Below are 19,041 nucleotides of genomic sequence, written 5' to 3'. Positions count from 1 at the left end.
GTCTTCCTGCAGAACCTCGAAATAATCCAAACAAAACAATTTCTTCACCCTCTCATTGTCCTCATGCTCAATGCTTTGCAGTCAAATGCAACATTCAGTCTAGTGTAACATGGTGCAGTTTGTCTCTGGAAACCACTAAGGGCTTTCTGAAGGGTAGACGCCCTTCTGATTAACTCAGTATTCCAACAACTGCACAAATATATTTTTAATTGATTGTCAGAGAGCAACGTTCCACTTTATTACATCCACCTCAGAGATCTAGACTTAAATGTTCTATAACACTACAAAAATATTCTACAATTAAATTATCCACATTTGTGAAATAATCAAGGTTATTTTAAAGATCTCATGAAATCAAAATGTGAGTTTTATGCCATTTAGTCCACTGGCTTTGAAGCCATCTATATGCTATATTTACTCCAAAAGGTAAAGACTTACACGTTTATACGTTATTAAAATGTACAGTATTTCTCTTACTGCAAAACAGACAAAATATTTTTTATTCATTTTGCACTACACCGATTTTTGTCCAGTCAAATGCTCTCTAGAATGAAAATGTCCCTCCCTCTAATACCACCTGCAACTGACTAGCAGGTAGCAAAATCATTGTTCATGGCTGTGAAATAACTAAAGACTATTGGTTATTTACAAAAACAAATGTGCAATCCCTTCAATATGCCCCGGACAAGCTTCCTGCTTCAATAGTAGGCTGAATATGTCTACACAAGAAAGAAAACTGCACAAGTGATTTCATGAGGTCTTTAAACCAGAAAAAAAAAAAAAAAAAAACACAGCAAGGGTAAGGCCTTCAAGAGGTTGACAGTGGCTAAGGATTGGCAAAACTCAAAATATGGGCCCAGTTTTTCAGATCATTTGGCTTTGTTGGCTGTTGTTGCAGGATTGGCTGATATAGGCCATAAAAAAAAATTGTTCTATATGTCCTAACCTGGTGCAATGCAATAAAGTTAAAAGTGATAAAAGCTATTTCTTCCCTGTCAATCTGAGATTTTGTCCTTAACAGCTGCGACAAGCAACAAGCTACAGGATATTTTGTTGGTCGTTTGGTTTCTATTTTTGCATCTTCATGCTGGGTAGCCCCGCCCTTATTGGTCCACAATCCTGCCCCACACAGATTTTAATAAACATCAAATAGGTTATGTTCTGTTAGGCTGTGATTGTGTGATGTTGCAAAGCATTTTCGCTTTCAGTGTGGACAGACAAATCCCCTTTCACTGTCAGGTTAGGACACAATGTGACCGTTGAGGCTATATAAAATACAGGTAAACAAAACAAAAACAGTTATAACAAACACAGGAAATTTATACACATAAAAAACAGAAACAAACCCTGATAATAATTCTCAGGTATTTCTTTTACAAATGTATTAATCTTGTAAGTGCTACACTCTGGTCGAATAAAAGACAAAAAAATGGAAACAAATAAATCACATCCAGAAATGGAGAATGCCTTCATTTAAAGACACAAATTACACTCTGTTTGCAGTTTTCCATAATGTATGGCCATAAACATTTTTGGAAACAAAAACATAAACCAAAAATCATATCACAAACTTTCTTTCCCCAGCATTTAGGCAGACACCGACAGATATGAATGATGAAAGATATTAATGTATGTTGCTGCTTCACTTTTCATACCGAATGAACATCAAAAGAATACATCAATACTGACTATCATGCAGCTAGAGAACATGTCCCATATCTGTGTAAAAAGTAAATCAAACACTTTTTACTCCTCAAACTGACCTTGTTCCATAACTGCAAAGAAAATACACATACTGTTTGTGCTGAAGCTAAACTCCTGCGACCTGTGTGCTGCTACACCCCTCTGTTATAAGGCCACTGATATACTGAAAACATGGAACACAACATTGACAGATGGGCAAAACTCCACATAAACCCTGAGAAATGATACAGCCCTGGGTATTTTGATTTAATTTCAACTTGCTATTTCATGTGAGCAATTTGTCCTATACCAGCTTCATTATTTAACCATTCAGTGAATAATTTCTTAAATTTCAGTCTGTTCCTCACACAAAGCAATCGTATGGCTTCAGAAGACTTGGAATGTAGAACAGGAGTCATATTGACTAATGATAATGTAATGGTCTTTATTTTTTTATTTTTTTAGAGAATGAAAGCCCCAGTCCCTATTCACTTTCTATGGAAAAGAGTGTCCAGTACATTATTTAACATTTCTTCTTTTGTGTTCCACAGAAGTTAGAAAGTAATTCGAGTTTGAAATGATATGAGGGTAAATGATTATGAATAAGATCATGAGTAAGAAATGAGTAAATTATATAGTTCCCACACTTTTTGACTACTTAATTTCCATTACTTTTCCATTACTTTTCCAGACATTCATGATTATTGTAAAATAATTTGTAAAAAATCAATTTATAGAGTTTGGTGGGGATGATTTTCACTGGTACTGTATATCAGGTACTGTACTAATCTTTGGAATGTTTTAAATCCTTATAAAGTGCAATACATAGACCATTAAATGTTTTAGAACACACTTAACACGTGTATCATTACTAATTGTATTTCCATGAATTTCAATGGCCAATTCTTTCTTTCTTTTTTTACAAAGCAGCTTGTTTCTTTGGCATGTGTTTTTGAGCATATGTGTCTTTAACATTTTTCTATCTAGGTCACAGATCGCATGGCCAATTGTCATGGTGATGACCTGAGTCAGGTAGTGACCAGTGTCACGTTACCTCTGTAAAAGGTAAAAAAAAAAAAAAAGAAAGAAAAAGAAAAAAGGAAACCGCTATCCTCTTTCAGCCAGATCACCAGGACAGCAAAGCCTTCAGCCTATTAATTCCATCTAGAACGTTGTGAGCCACCGGCCCAAATGCACAAATCTAACGCTGTATCTAACGCTCTAGAGTGGATTGTTACACACTTACTACTTCTCATACTTTGGATCCTTTAACTCATCCTGCACCGTTTGTGCTACAGATATGCCATTACTTTTCTAAGCTTATGGTCTTATGATTTTTGCCAGCTGGATGATAAAATAGTTGAAAATATCCATATCTAGTGACCACAATATCATAGAGACATGGAGACCACCTAGCAACCATCAAGCAATGCCCTAGAAACCACCCAGAACACTCTATTAACTGCATAGCAACATGCTAAAAACACTCAGATCACCATAACAAAATGCATATCAGCACCCTGGGTATCACCTACAACAACCTGAATTGTGGCGGCGAGTTTTGAATGGGCAAGCACCAACCTGGTCTAATGACAAGTCGTAATAAATGTATGAGATGGCGAAATTGAAAGAAAACGAGTTGACGTACAAATACGTACAACTTGTATTCCCATAGAGAGAGAGAGAGAGAGAGAGAGAGAGAGAGAGAAAGAAAAAAACAAACAAACAACGAATGATGTTATTATGATTTAAGTTTAACACCTAACCCAAACCTTAACCATTATTTTAATAAGAAAATAAATTTTGTGTACCACAGAAGAAAGAAACTGGGTTTGGAATGAGACAAGGGAAGCGTATTACAAGTTACTTACATACATCAGTCATTTGTATTCCATAAATAAATATGGAATGAGTGTCAAATTTGCTCACAGACGTTTCCAATCTTAAAATAAAGTGTTGGATAGGAGGCTAACTAAATTTTCATGACTGTATTGTATTGACTGAAATTTTGTTCGCTGATTGGTTGGTCTTTATGGGAATAACATTTTTACATTTTCATATGGGCCAAGCTGAATGATAGCTTTTGATTTCTCAATTTTGCATGAATTATTATTAGTTGTCATGAGACTTCGTTGGCAAGTACCACTCACATTTTCTCTTAGCAAATGTAAAAATTTAATTTGCATTTGGAGTCAGGATATTCCATTACCTCCATTTTGACTGAAGGAAATAAGGGGATCATGAATGGACGTGATGGACTAGGATCACCAGGATTAGTGAAGAGACGTTTTAAAACACAAGAATGATGTGCAGTTATTCCAACATGAATAAAAAGGGTGACTTTCATGCAGTACTTGCCAAATAGTAAGCATTTTATTTTACATGTTATAAATGCTTCATAGATACACTTATTCATTCTTATAATACTCATAATAACCCTAATACAATTATATTTTTATGTCAAAATGTGGCAAAAATAGATTATTATAATGAGATTAAAAGGAGGAATTATGTCATTTCGCTACAGTCTTCTTTGTGTTTATATTAATGTCTGGACTCACTTGTGTTGTCACTTTCCTTGACATGTTGATGTCAAAAGAATGGTACCATGAGTGGTGGATCTCACCTACTTAACTAGTCCTAGTTACCTAAAGTCCTCTGTAAAAACACTTCTCAGGTCTTCATGCTCATTCACAGTATATATCATATAATAACGTCTCATGACCACTAAACCATACTGAACTTTATGTAGATTACACAGGTGCCTAATGTTGGCAACTCTTTAATAAATTCTTCATATGTGTCCATTTTACATTGGGGTACATTTTCGTAGGTTACTAATGTTGAATAAGTGCTCTTACATTTCTAACATGTGAGGTAAAATGGCTTACTATTTGGCAAGTATTGCATGAAAGTCAATCTTTTTATGCATGTTGTTATAATTACATATCAATGATTTATAATATATTATATATTTTTTATATTTTATTAATATTTATAATATAATATTATTGTAGATTAGTCATTAAGCATAATGTAATAAATGCACATCATTTAATAAGTTAAATGTAATAAATGTTAATAGTGTAATATGTTTTTTCATAATCTAACTTAAAAAAAAACTTTTCTCCCAGTTTGGAATGCCCAATTCCCACTACTTAGTAGGTCCTTGTGGTGGCACGGTTACTCACCTCAATCCGGGTGGTGGAGGAAAGTTGCCTCAACTCCTGAGACCATCAATCTGCGCATCTCATCATGTGGCTCGTTGTGGATGACACCGCGGAGACTTGTGGAGACTCAAGCTACTCTCCGCGATCCACGCACAACTTGCCACGTAACGCATTGAGAGCGAGAACCACTAATCGTGACCACGAGGAGGTTACCCCATGTGACTCTACCCTCCCTAGCACCCGGGCCAATTTGGTTGCTTAGGAGACCTGGCTGGAGTCACTCAGCACACCCTGGATTCGAACTCATGACTCCAGGGGTGGTAGTCAGTGTAAATACTCACTGAGCTACCCAGGCCCCTCATAATCTAACATTCTGAATGATGGTCAGTTTCATGCGAGTTCACAATTTAGCCTAATACATTTCTCCTAATGTTATAACCTATTACATATATATATATACAGTATATATATATATTGTGTTTATATTATTATATTATAAACATTAAGTTTCACTTGTACATTATGTGCTGTTATTATATAATGTACTGTTATTGTGTTATGAGTTGCTACACTGAGTTCATAATGTAATAAAGTTCTCATGATTACTTGTCACATTATGCATTCACAATTATATTATGTTTTAAGAAAATTGTTATATTATGAACATTTATTACATTTAACTTAAATTATGCTTTATTACGTTAGGTTGCAACAAATCCTTAACAAAGTGAACATTAATGTAAAGTTCTCCTAAAATTTGAAAAGAAGTAACAAATATTGATGACTCATCTTGCATTAAAGTTTTTGACCAATTAAATACATTATTCTCTACAATAGGTATATCACTCCCCCTATTATCATCTGCCTCTGTCTAGCAATAGCAAGTAGCAAATCATGCTTTATGGGTGTGACATTGGGCGCTTTGATATGTCCCATCCAATCTTTCTGTTTCTAAAGGAAATACATTACTGACATACATCAACACAAGAAAGACAACTGAGCTGTTTTTCATGGGGTCTTGAAGTCAAGTTTGTTCAATGGGCTTCATAATAAGCGGCCATCTTGCTAACTCTTCCAGGCAGCTACAGTATTATCAAGTCATGCTAATACAGCTCTTATCTACTGGAATGCGGAAAAGACTGAAATCTCCAAAACGTTTTATCAAAGTTATGTTTCAGAAACAATACAAATATGAACCAACAAAATATGACAATGGTATCATTGCTTCTCTAGCTCAAAAGACACTCAAAATCTGTTTTTTTCTTTTCTTTTCAGGTTGCTCTGCTAATGCACGTTCTACAGCAAAAAGACCTGACAATGCCTTTGCCAATAATTGCCTTTTTGAACTGAAATGCGGTACTTACATTCCTACAGCCACTATATTTGGCATTGTGATATCTTCCATTCCATTTTTCTCTGAGTGGTCTGTCTTCTTATACAGTCTCTGCTTATGTTCAACAACAATATAAACATATTTGAAGCACAACACAGACTGTGTACATGAGATCGTGAGGGGTAAAACTTTGATGGGAAATCATCTGAGACTGAGCATATGGCTTGTGGTTATGGTACAATTAGTGCATAGCAAGTAAACTGACCTCATGTTGTTACATTATCACTAGCATAAGTGTTATGGATGTTTAGTAGCGGTTGATGTATAGAGACAAAGAAATAGAGATTGGGACTGAAAAGAAATGATAAATCTTTAAAATAGGTTTAAAGGTCAAACTTGCGTTTAAAAGCACTTACGTTTGCAGCCTAACATTAGCATTAGGATATAGTGATACATCAACTTCACCAGTGATACAACAACATCAAAGTATGCTGAGGGCAATGTAGGGTGTATATTTGGTTGCTTCCAGCTTCAGAGTACACTTTAGAACCAGTGTATGAGTGTGGGTTGGTGTGGTCTTGCTTGTGTCACACGGCAGATGTAGCAGTAGGTTTGACCGTGATGCTCTGTGCAATATCCTCCCTATTAATCTTCTTGAGTGCTGTGCAAAGCGCATCAATACTGGCTGAATCTTGGCTCGCCCAATGAGACAGCAGGGCCTGGACAGGCCTCTCTTCCTGTTTGAAATTAGCAATGTGTTCATCTTTGTATCCAAGCAAGCCTGCCAGGCTACACCAATTGGTTTCTTCGTTGGCCCCTGACTCCTCCCCTTCACAGGTGCGGTTTAGTAGTTTCTCCACCTCGTCCCGTGTGTGTAAGGGCAAGGACAGCACTCCATCTATCTTCACAACTAAAACATAAAGAACTCATTCAGTCAGCAGTCTGGTGCAGTATTATAGCTAAAGATTACACACTATACTATACCAGTGTTTCCCAACCACTGTGCCGCGGCACACTAGAAAGATTGTCAGGTGTGCCGTGGAAAATTATCAAATTCCACAAAATAAATAAATGCATGAAAAAAAAAATAATAATAATTTCAGGGATCCAAACTCCTCACCTTTCCGAGAAATTCGCCGTTTTGAAACCATAATCGGTCACTTTTGAGATTGTGAAGAGCAATGATTAATGTGCAAAAGTGACTGATATTTATGCGTGTTAAGGGTCTTTCACATGACTCGCGTCAGCGCTGCAGAATACATTGAAGTCTATGATGTGACGCCACTTTACACCAAAGTGTTTTTCACACACACGTTTTTGCTTCACCAATAATGTCTTTGAGAGCACTAAGCAATAAGAAATATTTAAAAACTGTCCAAATTTGTGGAGACATTGAATGTCTCATAATTTCTTTTAATTAAATATTACCTTATCGTTTACGAATATCAGACGCCAGTTATTGAACTAATTTAAATTCACCAAGAAAACACTTAGACCTAAACATAAACGAGTCCTTTTATTCCTTTCTGCTATCAAAGCAACTGCAAGCTTTTTTTCTCTCTTCCAAATACATGTTTTCAATGTTTATTGTGCACACCTCGTAAAATCGCCCCTCTGCGACGCTTTCTGCAGTTCTTGTCATGTGGAGGGCAATGCAGCGCTCAATGCTGGCATTGAACGGAGCATTGATGCCTCGACTCAACTCATGTGAAATACGCTTTACAATGACGAAAGAACATTACTGAAACTCAAAATGATTATTATTTGTCTATTATTGTGGTCTTTTCTGATAAAAGCCACGCTCAGTGGTTTAAATAGGCTACTATAGGAAAATGATCCCGTAGAACTGCTTTGTGTTTATAATTCTTATACTGAAGTCAGTAGATTTGTTGCCATGCAAGTTTTAGTAAAGGAAAAGATAAGGACGTTATTGAAACTCATTTCCAGAAGGGGTCACTGAACTAATCAGTTAATAAAATTGAACAAATTTGTGAAACAGAAGCAAGCCTCACAAAAATACTCTTTATTTTGCAGCTAATTCTGCTCAGTTGTAAACTTGAATCACTCAAACAGCTGGAATTGGTGCTTTTACCTTATTCTTTAAAAAAAATATCCCCAGAAAAATTTTTCGTGGACCAGTGATTGTCTTACCTTTTTCACTCCTCATGAGTTTGCATCCCTGTAATTTGTTGTGGCATTGCAAGAACAAATCTACAAATTAAAAATAAGCAAATTTGTTGTTTTTTCATTACCCATTTAGTGCTCTTGCCACCTGTGACCTCACACAGCATAGCCTACCTATGTGACTTGTTTTTTTGGGGGTTTTTTTGCATAGCCAAATTTCAAACATTACAAGTAAACACGCTACTAAGATGGACAGAAAACACGGCCAAGTTCTTGAAAAGGAAAAATATTGACGATGGTTAGCCTATGTGGGATAGTGGTGTGCCGTAGAATTTTTTAGTCGTAAAAAGTGTGCCATGGCAGAAAAAAGGTTGGGAAACACTGTACTATACTATACTAATCTATGATATGCTATGCTATACTATACTAAACTATGCTATACTATACTGTGCTAAATTATACTAAACCATGCTATACTATGCTATACTGTACTACGCTATACTATACTAAACTATGATATACAGAATATCCTATACTATACTATGCTACACTATACTAAATTATACTATACTAAACAAAACTATGCTCTACTTAATTAAAACGATGAAATACTATACTAAATGCTAATATACTACTTGTCCAAGCTCTTGTTATATTAAGACTGGACCACAGCAATGCTCTTCAACCAGGACTTTGTGCATGTCGTCTACCCAGATAGCACACGTACATCTCTGATATGTCTGTTTTAGATCTTTACATCTGGAAAGCATCACAATCCAATTAACATCTGCTAAACATCTTAAAAAGATAAGATTTACAAACATTCTAAATCATTAATGTCTCAAAGACATCTGAGATATACTTGTTGACATACTTCTTAAAGGCGTATTGCAAATTTCAATTCCACCACTCCATGGTGTTTTAACGAACTTCCGATATCCACCCGAGCTGCTGATTCTCCAGCTAATTTCAAGAAACACCTAAATACGCATCTCTTCTGTGAGCACTTCATCCAGTTCTACTAACGCCGGGTTCACACATCCTCTGTGAGCGGGGCGTGAGCGGCACATTTTTGTTTTGGTGCCCATATTAACAGATTGCACCGTTCCCACTGCAAGTGTGAGTCACGAGGTGACGCATCCAAGAAGCGTCCCAGACGTGGCAGTGAGTGGATAGTTTCGCCGTTGAGCCTATTTTTGCCGCTGGGTGCAGTACAACACTAAAATAAACAGTAGATTATAGAAAAGACAAACGCAAATCAAAATTATTCAAACCGAACCTATAGTACACTACAATTTATATGTCTGCATGCAAGTAAACTCAATAAAATAACACAATAAAGGAAATAATTAATAAACTGCCAGACCTTTTGCCATTCTGTGTATATGGGTGTACAGTACAGACACAACATTAACCAGTCACAACCAAGTGTGATAATAAAAATGAATTGCATGTGACTGCCTGCTGTTGTCCTTGAAGCAGCAATTACCTGATCTTATTATGACCTTATTAAAGACAAAATTCGGCATAGGACTCCATAGATAACTTTATTTTATGCACAGAGGCGCTGCTGTTTCTCGCAGAAGAGATGTGGTCAACGTGAAGGTACAACATCACCGCCCTGCTATGCACTACTTGTGCCTTGCTCACGACCCGCTCACAGAGGATGTGTGAACCCAGCGTAATGCACTGACTGTGTTGCTTCTTAAACAAAAAAGAATATTCTTTCACCACTGTCTCTCCCCTTCCTCTCTACTTGTATTTCTCAGAGAAATTTGAAACTTTGTATTGCAACTCTTTTCATATTATTGCCTCCTTAGGATGAATCACTTTTTATGTATTTCTCATTTGTAAGTTGCTTTGGATAAAATTGTCTGCAAAATGAATAAATATGATTTGTTGCAATTTTCCTACGTGCATTAGTTTTTGTCTTGTTTTTTACTTGAATTGCGATTTATTGCAATTCTACTGTGTGCATAAATTTTTACCTCTGCTATTTTTACATAGATTATTATCTCAAACCCCCACTGCTCAGGAACTACAAACACCTTTTCACCAAACAACTGCGATAAGTCATGGCACCATCACATGTTGTCATTACTTGCACTGCATGCCACATGTTTAGCATTGCTTCGTCCATCAGCAGTGAGGGTTTCACATTTGAAAATATAAGGAATTTGCAAGGCTGACGGAAAAGGTTGCTGAGTTAGAGGCACGCATCTGAATGCTAGTAAAGGTCAGTCAGAGAGTCAGTTATATCAGTCGCCCCTGCGCACACATCATCCTGCGCTATACTACGTTGCGCCAGGTCCCATTAATTCCACGGCCAATATTAGCTGATCACGCCGTACGTGATCATGATTCATAGCTGGATACAGTGTTTTGTGGGACGTGTGCTTCTGTTTCCTCTTTTATATACACATTTTTCTAGTGCTGTGATAGTTTGTTGTTTATTGTTTGTCATTGTGCTTTAATCTACTCTGTTTGCCATAAAAATAACCTTTGGTGCTTACATGACAGTACTTTCCATCCATCCATCCAAATTCCTGTATTCCCTAAATTAATTTACACATATAGTTTCACTTGTAAAAATATCAATACCCTTTACTACCCTACAAAGGCCATACTCAATAACTAACATATTGTGAAAAATGGCTTGAATTATTTTGATGTGGATTTTGTAGTTCCCTATCTGTCACTCACTCGACATTGTGTCGATGTAGTGACACTAGGGGTCACTCTTGGGAGCCCGAGACACCTCTGGTCTTTGATAAAAGGCCAATGAAAATTGGTGAGTGGTATTTGCATGCCACTCCCCCGGACATACGGGTATAAAAGGAGCTGGTATGCAACCACTCATTCTGATTTTCTCTTCGGAGCCGAACGGTCATGCTCACTGAGCTGTATACTACTGTTCATTCACCTCTGCTGGATCTGACGGCGTATTTCAGCGGCTTCTCCCCCCTCTGCACTGGTGCACTGCAGAGAATGCCCCTGGGCGCTTCGGCAGAAATAAAAGAGTATATTTCTCTAAAAGAGTGGCACACACGGAACATCTTTTTAAAGACACGTCTTTTTAAATATGCTTTTCCGATTGTGTGTTATTCCTGGTTGTGCTCATTATCTCTCGCCTTCTGACGGTCACGTGGAGACAGCGTTCGTGGATGGTCATGTTCTCATTGCGAGAATATGTCCATGGCAACGTTGCGGTCGCGGCTCGCCTTCATAAGAAAGCAAGCCAACCCAGAGGCTCCCACCTCGGTCCTTTTACCCACGGGTATGAGGCCAGCGCGGCTAGCACTGGGGGCGCCATGGCTCTCCTGCAAGTCTGCCAAGGCACTAAAGGAACTGCACGAGGGTAGTTCCACCCCGGGATTGATGCAGGAAGCGACGGAGCGACGGAGGTCACGGCGCAGTCTCTCGGGCAGACGATGGCCACACAAGTGGTCCAGGAGCACCACCTTTGGCTCAACCTGGTCGAGATGGGTGAGGCCGACAAGACACGATTCCTTGCTGCCCCATTTCCCAGGCGGGCCTATTCGGTGACACCATCGAGGACTTTGCCCAGCAGTTTTCGATGGTAGAGCAGTAGATGATGCTAGACGGCATATCCTGCCCCGGCGCGTTCAAGATTCCGCACCCCGTCTACTCATCGCCAAGGGCGTCCCCCTGTGGTGACTGCACTGGCTCCGCCGCAGCCCGCCCCTTTGGCCCGGCCCCGGCGTAGAGCCCACCGCAGGAAGCAGACGCCACCCATCTCACAGCCGCCCAGAATCTGTGAAAGGCTTCAAAGCGCCCTTGAGACGGGCGACCCAGGGACAATGAAACCCACTGCTCTGGAGCTGGTAAGCAGATCTCCATCTTTTTGTTACCTTTTGCATTTAATTTTGCTGCATTCCCAAATGGCTGCAGTACTCAAGAGCTCAGCAAGAGCGGTTTCCTTGTTCCCTGGGTCACGTATCCGGTGTGCACGGCCATCATCACGACCACCGTCCACCACTATTTGGCAGGTTTGGCACTCCAGCGGCAGTCTCCCGCCCCTGAGCACCCAGCTGTGGCACAAATCCGCCCCCGATGTGACAGTCTCCACGGGTCACAAGGACAGGCCTCTTCCTCCCCCATTCCAGGCTGTTCCGGGGGTTGTCACAAGGAGCCAGGTAAGTGTTTTGATGTCCTTAGACTCAGCACAGCCACGACGTGGTGTGGCACCTCGAGCTCCACCCCACCGCGAGGCCCCACCTGCCTTTGGTCCCCCTTGCGCAGAACTTGGACGCATGCCTTGCGCTTTCCAGTCCGTCGCAAGGGCTGGTCCGGACCGTCCGACTCAGCTGCGCGATTCGCTTCGACGGGCGTCCACCCTGGTTCAGCAGTGTCCACTTCACCTCAGTGAAGGACGAAAACGCTGCTACCTTGCGTGGAGATCGCTACCCTCCTACGGAAGGGTGCGATAGAACCTGTCCCTCCAGCCGAGATGAAGAAGGGGTTTTTCAACCCATATTTCATCGTACCGAAAAAAGGCGGTGGGTTGCGGCCAATCTTGGACCTGTGAGTTCTGAACTAGGCTTTACACAGACTCCCGTTCAAGATACTGACGCAAAAACGCATTCTGACGAGCGTCTGGCATCAAGATTGGTTCGCGGCGGTAGACCTGAAGGATGCGTACTTCCACGTCTCGATCCTTCCTCGACACAGACCCTTCCTGCGGTTTGCATCCGAGAGTCAGGCGTATCAGTACAAAGTCCTCCCTTCCGGCCTGTCCCTGTCTCCTCGCGCCTTTACGAAGGTCACAGAGGCTGCTCTTGCCCCGTTAAGGGAGGTGGGCATTCGCGATCTCAACTATCTTGACGACTGGCTAATCCTAGCTCGTTCTCGAGACATGTTGTGCGCACACAGGGACCTGGTGCTCTCACACCTCAGCCGACTAGGGCTTCGGGTCAACTAGGAAAAGAGCAAGCTCCTCCCGGTTCAGAGCATCTCTTTTCTCGGTTTGGAGTTGGACTCAGTCTCCTTGGCGGCGCGCCTTACGATCGAGCGCGCCCAGTCGGTGCTGGCATTCAAACAGAAAATAGCGGTTCCACTGAAACTTTTTCAGAGGCTCCTGGAGCATATGGCATCCTCGGCGGTGGCCACCCCGCTCGGGTTGATGCATATGAGGCCGCTTCAGCACTGGCTCCAGACTCGAGTCCCGAGATGGGCATGGAGCCACGGGACAGGTCGCGTGGTCATCACGTCGGTCTGTCACCGTCTTTTCAGCCCTTGGACCGACCTCTCATTTCTACGGGAGGGTGTTCCTCTAGAACTGGTCTCCAGGCACATCGTGGTCACGACAGACGCCTCCAAAACAGGCTGGGGCGTTGTTTGCAACAGGCACGCAGCCGCCGGCCTCTGGACGGGTCCGCGACTGCTTTGGCACATCAACTGCCTCGAGTTGTTGGCAATTCTGCTCACCCTGTGGAGGTTTTGGCCGTTGATCCAGGGCAAGCACGTGTTAGTTCAGACAGACAACACGACAACAGTAGCATATGTCAACCGCCAAGGCAGTTTGCGCTCTCGTTGTATGTCACAACTCACCCGCCGTCTCCTCCTCTGGAGTCAGCAGCACTTCAAGTCGCTGCAAGTCACTCACATCCCGGGCAACCTCAACACTACAGCGGACACGCTGTCACGACAGGTTACCCTCAGGGGAGAGTAGAGACTCCACCCTCAGGTGGTCCAGCTGATTTGGAGTCAATTCGACAGGCACAGGTGCACCTGTTCGCCTCCAAAGAATCCTCCCCACTGCCCACTCTGGTACGCCCAGACCGAGGCCCCCCTCGGCATAGATGCGCTGGCACACAGCTGGCTCCCTGGCATATGCAAATATGTGTTTCCCCCAGTGAGCCTGCTTGCACAGACCCTGTGCAAGGTCAGGGAGGATGAGGAGCAGGTCATCCTGGTAGCACCCAGATGTGGTGCTTGGACCTCACGCTCCTCGCGATAGCTCCCCCCTGGTGAATTCCCCTGAGGAAGGACCTTCTTTCTCAGGGACGGGGCACCATCTGGCACCCACGCCCATACCTCTGGAATCTCCATGTCTGGCCCCTGGACGGGACGCAGAAGACCTGCGGTGGTAGACACGATCACTCAGGCTAGGGCCCCCTCTACGAGGCGCCTGTATGCCTTTAAGTGGTGTCTGTTCGCTAAGTGGTGTTCTTCCCGTCAAGAAGACCCCCAGAGATGCGCAGTCGGATCAGTGCTTTCCTTCCTGCAAGAGAGGTTGGAAGGGAGGCTGTCCCCTTCCACCTTGAAGGTGTACATTGCCGCCATAGCAGCAAACCACGACGCAGTCGACGGTAAGTCCTTAAGGAAGCACGACCTGATCATCAGGTTCCTAAGAGGCGCCAGGAGGCTGAATCCCTCCAGACCGTGCCTCGTTCCCTCATCGGACCTCTGTAGTTCTTCAGGGTCTACAGAGAGCCCCCTTTGAGCCTTTGCAGTCAACCGAGCTTAAGGCACTCTCCTTGAAGACTGCCCTCCTGACTGCACTCACTTCCATCAAGAGGGTAGGTGACCTGCAAGCGTTCTCTGTCAGCAAAACGTGCCTGGAGTTCAGTCCAGGTTACTCTCACGTGATCCTGAGACCCTGACCGGGCTATGTGCCCAAGGTTCCCACCACCCCTTTAGGGACCAGGTGGTGAACCTGCAAGCGCTGCCCCAGGAGGAGGCAGACCCAGCCATGTCGTCGCTGTGTCCGGTGCGCGCTTTACGCATCTATTTGTATCGCACGCAGAGCTTTAGAATCTCTGAGCAGCTCTTTGTCTGCTTTGGTGCACAGCGAAAAGGAAGCGCTGTCTCCAAGCAAAGGATCGCCCACTGGCTCATTGACGCCATAACTATGGCATATGTCGCCTAGGACATGCCGCCCCTAGTAGGGCTACGAGCCCATTCTACCAGGGGTGTAGCGGCTCCCTGGGCCCTGGCCAGGGGTGCCTCTCTAACAGACATTTGCAGAGCAGCGGGCTGGGCAACACCCAACACCTGTGCAAGGTTCTACAACCTCCGGGTGGAACCGGTTTCGTCCCAGGTAGTGGCACGCAACACAAGCAGATAAGCCCGGGATAGCTGGCCGGGTGTATCGCTTGCACATAGCGCCTTCCACCTCCCTTGGAGCTGAAGATGTGCACCATTAATTCCCAGTAGTGTTCACAAACTTTGTTCCCTGGTTGACTTCCTCCGAGCCCTGTGGCAGCTGAGTTTTTAGAGAGACTCGCTGCCGGCCCAGTACACGCGCTAACTAAGAGCCCTGTTCTGGGGTAGGTGCTCCGCATGTGGCGGTTCCTGTAAGGCTAACCCCATGCGATATATATCTTCTGCTAGTTCGTTTCCCTGCTGGAAAACTGCGTCTTCCTTGGGCAGAACCCCTCTGCCCCAGTCTTCATGTTTGTAGTAACTCCTCCCCCATTTGGCAAGATCTACCTTGAAGGATCTCCACATGGTTGGAAAGACCATGTGACATATTCTTCCACTTAAATATCCACCCTCTCTTTGGGTGAGGTGTGGTCTCCGCGGTGTCTTCCCCTTGGGAGGGACACCCCCCGACTAGACCTGGCGGCCCAGTCGGATAATCCCCCTTCTTTTTTAGGGAGTGGAAAAAGAGAAGGGGAAAAGAGGTCACGACTGGGTTAAGCCTGTCTCTATCTTTGGGTAGTCGACTTGTCCCCAAAAAGGGCCATTCGACACTCATAACTATGTTGGGGGAGGTTACGTGTCGACTTGGTGCGCTGGCTATGAGGCACACAGCAGTCTGCCCACCACACACCGCCAGTTCACATAACACAGTTCAGCCAGTTGTGGTGTTTCGTATAGGGACCCCTAGTGTCACTACATCGACACAACATCGAGTGAGTGACAGATAGGGAATGTCATGGTTACTTGTGTAACCTCCGTTCCCTGATGGAGGGAATGAGACATTGTGTCCCTCCTGCCACAATGCTGAACTACCCGCTGAAATGGCCGGACCTTATATCGGCTCCTCAGCATAAAACCTGAATGAGTGGTTGCATACCAGCTCCTTTTATACCCGTATGTCCGGGAGAGTGGCATGCAAATACCACTCGCCAATTTTCATTGGCCTTTTATCAAAGACCAGAGGTGTCTCGGGCTCCCAAGAGTGACCCCTAGTGTCTCTACATCGACACAACATCTCGTTCCCTCCATCAGGGAATGGAGGTTACACAAGTAACCATGACGTTACTGCATTTTCACACAATGGTTACTCTGAATTTCAGCAAATGAGACAAACTCATCCGCCACTGGACAAATCATGAGACCTGTTTCATTCATAACTCTATTTTGAGTTTTGCCTTTGTGGGTCAGTATCATTGCTTATTACATTTCTGTCAAACAGAAAGAATCATCATCATTTAATATTATATAATTACTTCTTTAAGCAGTTCCCATCTGTGTCAAATTGTAGGTTCTTAATCTTGATCTCTCTATTTAATATATTTCCTTTTGCTCCATGTTTATTTTCCTCCTTGATATTATTTCTCTTCACTCCATCCTTGCATTCATGGGGACTCTGATTTTTCTTTGTAATTTGCTTTAAGGCTGTAATTCTAATTACTCTGAAAGTGTATTGTTGTCAAGGCCCACTTCAATCTTATGATTATAGACAATGTTTATCAGTTTATTTATTTCAATATATTTTTTAATATGGGGAATAAGTGTAAAATATAATTATATTGGGCCTTATGATCTTGACAATTACGCCATGTCACATGCCAGTTAAAGACATTAAATTAGTAGTCTGAGTAACCCCCCAGCAGTGCTTCAGTATGCTGCTGTACAGTGAATGCGGTTGCCCGTTTGCCATCACCCAACAGCTCTGTGATGCCTGTCGGAGGTGGCTGCTGGCAGAGGATCATGAAACTGAAGCTGTCATGGACCTCGTAGTACTGGAGCAGTTCGTCAGCCGGTTACCGAAAGGAACGGCTGAGTGAGTCCAGCTGGTTGAGGACCATTTGGCTGTGTACCCGGGGGCCGGCGAGCCCTCTTCTTTCGCTTTCTCTCCTCTCTCCTCTCATCCTTTTCCCTCCTCTTCCCCTTTTCCTGTAACTGCACCCGAGAAACTGGGCTGCATTCCACCAAACCGGTGCCCCATTCTCGGGGTTTCCCTAACCCGCCGGCTTCCTCTCTCTCTCTGTCACCTTGCCCAAAGGTTGGTGACTCCGCTGCCAGGGGTGCGGGGGGAAAGCCTGGGCCATTCTGCTGGTGCTGTGGGGATCCCGGACATTTTCAGGACCAATGCCAGGCGATGGAGGTACAGGCATTGGTTCAGGTCCTTGATAAGCTGCAGGCTGCCCCCGATCGAGCAGGGACGTACAGGATACCAGTGAGTATTCAAGGGGGTACATACCAAGCCTAGGTGGATTCAGGATATAATCAAACCTCTATACACCAATGCTTGGTTCAAGACAAGGCTTTGGATGCAGCACGGAGGGTGAGGTGTGTACATGGGGATGTGCATGAATACCCTTTAGTGTCTGTCACAATTCAATTCCTGGGACGAAAGCATAGTATTGAGGCTGCAGTAAGTCCCCCCTCACCCATCCACTAATTCTGAGTACCAATTGACTGGCGTTCCAAACATTATTGAAGGGAATGTGTGTGGATGGGCCCTGCAACAGAGTAATGGGGTATGCAGCGCGTTGGCTGGGTAGGCGGTGCCGGGGTCGTCCTCATCAGCTCCTCGTCAGGATGACGCAATAGAGGAGGAGGCCTCTCCCGCCCTTTAGAGGGATTCCCCTAGGGGATTTCCCTCTGGAGCAGACACAGGATGAAACCCTTAAGCACGCCTTCGACCAAGTGAGAGTAATCGATGGGCAACAACTTCAGCCGGCGGTTACTTTCTCATACCCGTATTTTTCAATAATAAAAGACCGGGGGACCCTGGGTAGCTCAGTGGTAAAATACACTGGCTATCACCCATGGAGTTCGCTAGTTTGCTAGGGTCTCCTAAGTAACCAAATTGGCCCTGTTGCTAGGGAGGATAGAGTCACATGGAGTAACCTCCTCGTGGTCGCTATAATGTGGTTTGTTCTTGGTGGGGCACGTGGTGAGTTTAGCATGGTTGCCGCGGTTGCCTCCACACACGCTATGTCTCCGTGGCAACACGCTCAACAAACCACATGATAAGATGGTTGACGGTCCCAGACACAGAGGCAACTGGGATTCATCCTCCACCACCCGGACTGAGGCGAATCACTACGCGACCAGGAGGACTTAAAAGCACATTGGGAATTGGGCATTCCAAATTGGGAGAAAAAAAATAAAATAAAAATAAATAAATAATAATTATAAAGACCGGTTGTATCGGGTGATTCAGAACACTCAAAAGAAGATACAACCCAGTTGTTAGTACCAAAGAGCCGTCGGGAAATGTTATTACAGGTGGCTCATCATAATCCACTGGCGGGCCACTTATGGCAAGAGAAAACACTAAACCGTCTCATGGTCCGTTTCTACTGGCCGGGCATTCGTGGGGATGTTAGTAGGTGGTGTGCAACATGCCCGAATGTCAACTGGTAAATCCACCGGCCAACCCAAAAGTGCCATTGCACCCTCTACCGCTGATTGGGGTTTCCTTCGAAAGAATTGTTATGGACCTCATCTGGCCATTAGAACATCAGCACGCGGACATTGTTTTGCGTTAGTTCTGGTGGATTACGCGATGCGATATCCAGAAGCAGT

General features: G+C 43.5%; 1 protein-coding gene across 5 annotated transcripts in view; it reads right to left on the bottom strand.

Moving 5' to 3' along the window:
• Positions 1 to 760: 760 nt before the first annotated feature.
• Positions 761 to 19,041, bottom strand: part of ngfrb (nerve growth factor receptor b) — a 91,584-nt gene continuing 73,303 nt past the window's right edge. For all 5 annotated transcript variants that reach the window (XM_051674516.1, XM_051674518.1, XM_051674517.1 and 2 more), the window contains one exon: positions 761 to 7,096. In XM_051674516.1, the coding sequence (XP_051530476.1) occupies positions 6,774 to 7,096 (323 nt within the window). In that variant the 3' untranslated portion in view covers positions 761 to 6,773. The remainder of the gene's footprint in view (positions 7,097 to 19,041) is intronic.

Source organism: Myxocyprinus asiaticus, chromosome 36 (genome assembly GCF_019703515.2).
Source record: "Myxocyprinus asiaticus isolate MX2 ecotype Aquarium Trade chromosome 36, UBuf_Myxa_2, whole genome shotgun sequence".
NCBI lineage: Eukaryota > Metazoa > Chordata > Actinopteri > Cypriniformes > Catostomidae > Myxocyprinus > Myxocyprinus asiaticus.
Note: the sequence above shows the minus strand (reverse complement) of the source record. Positions and strands in the feature narration are given on the sequence as shown.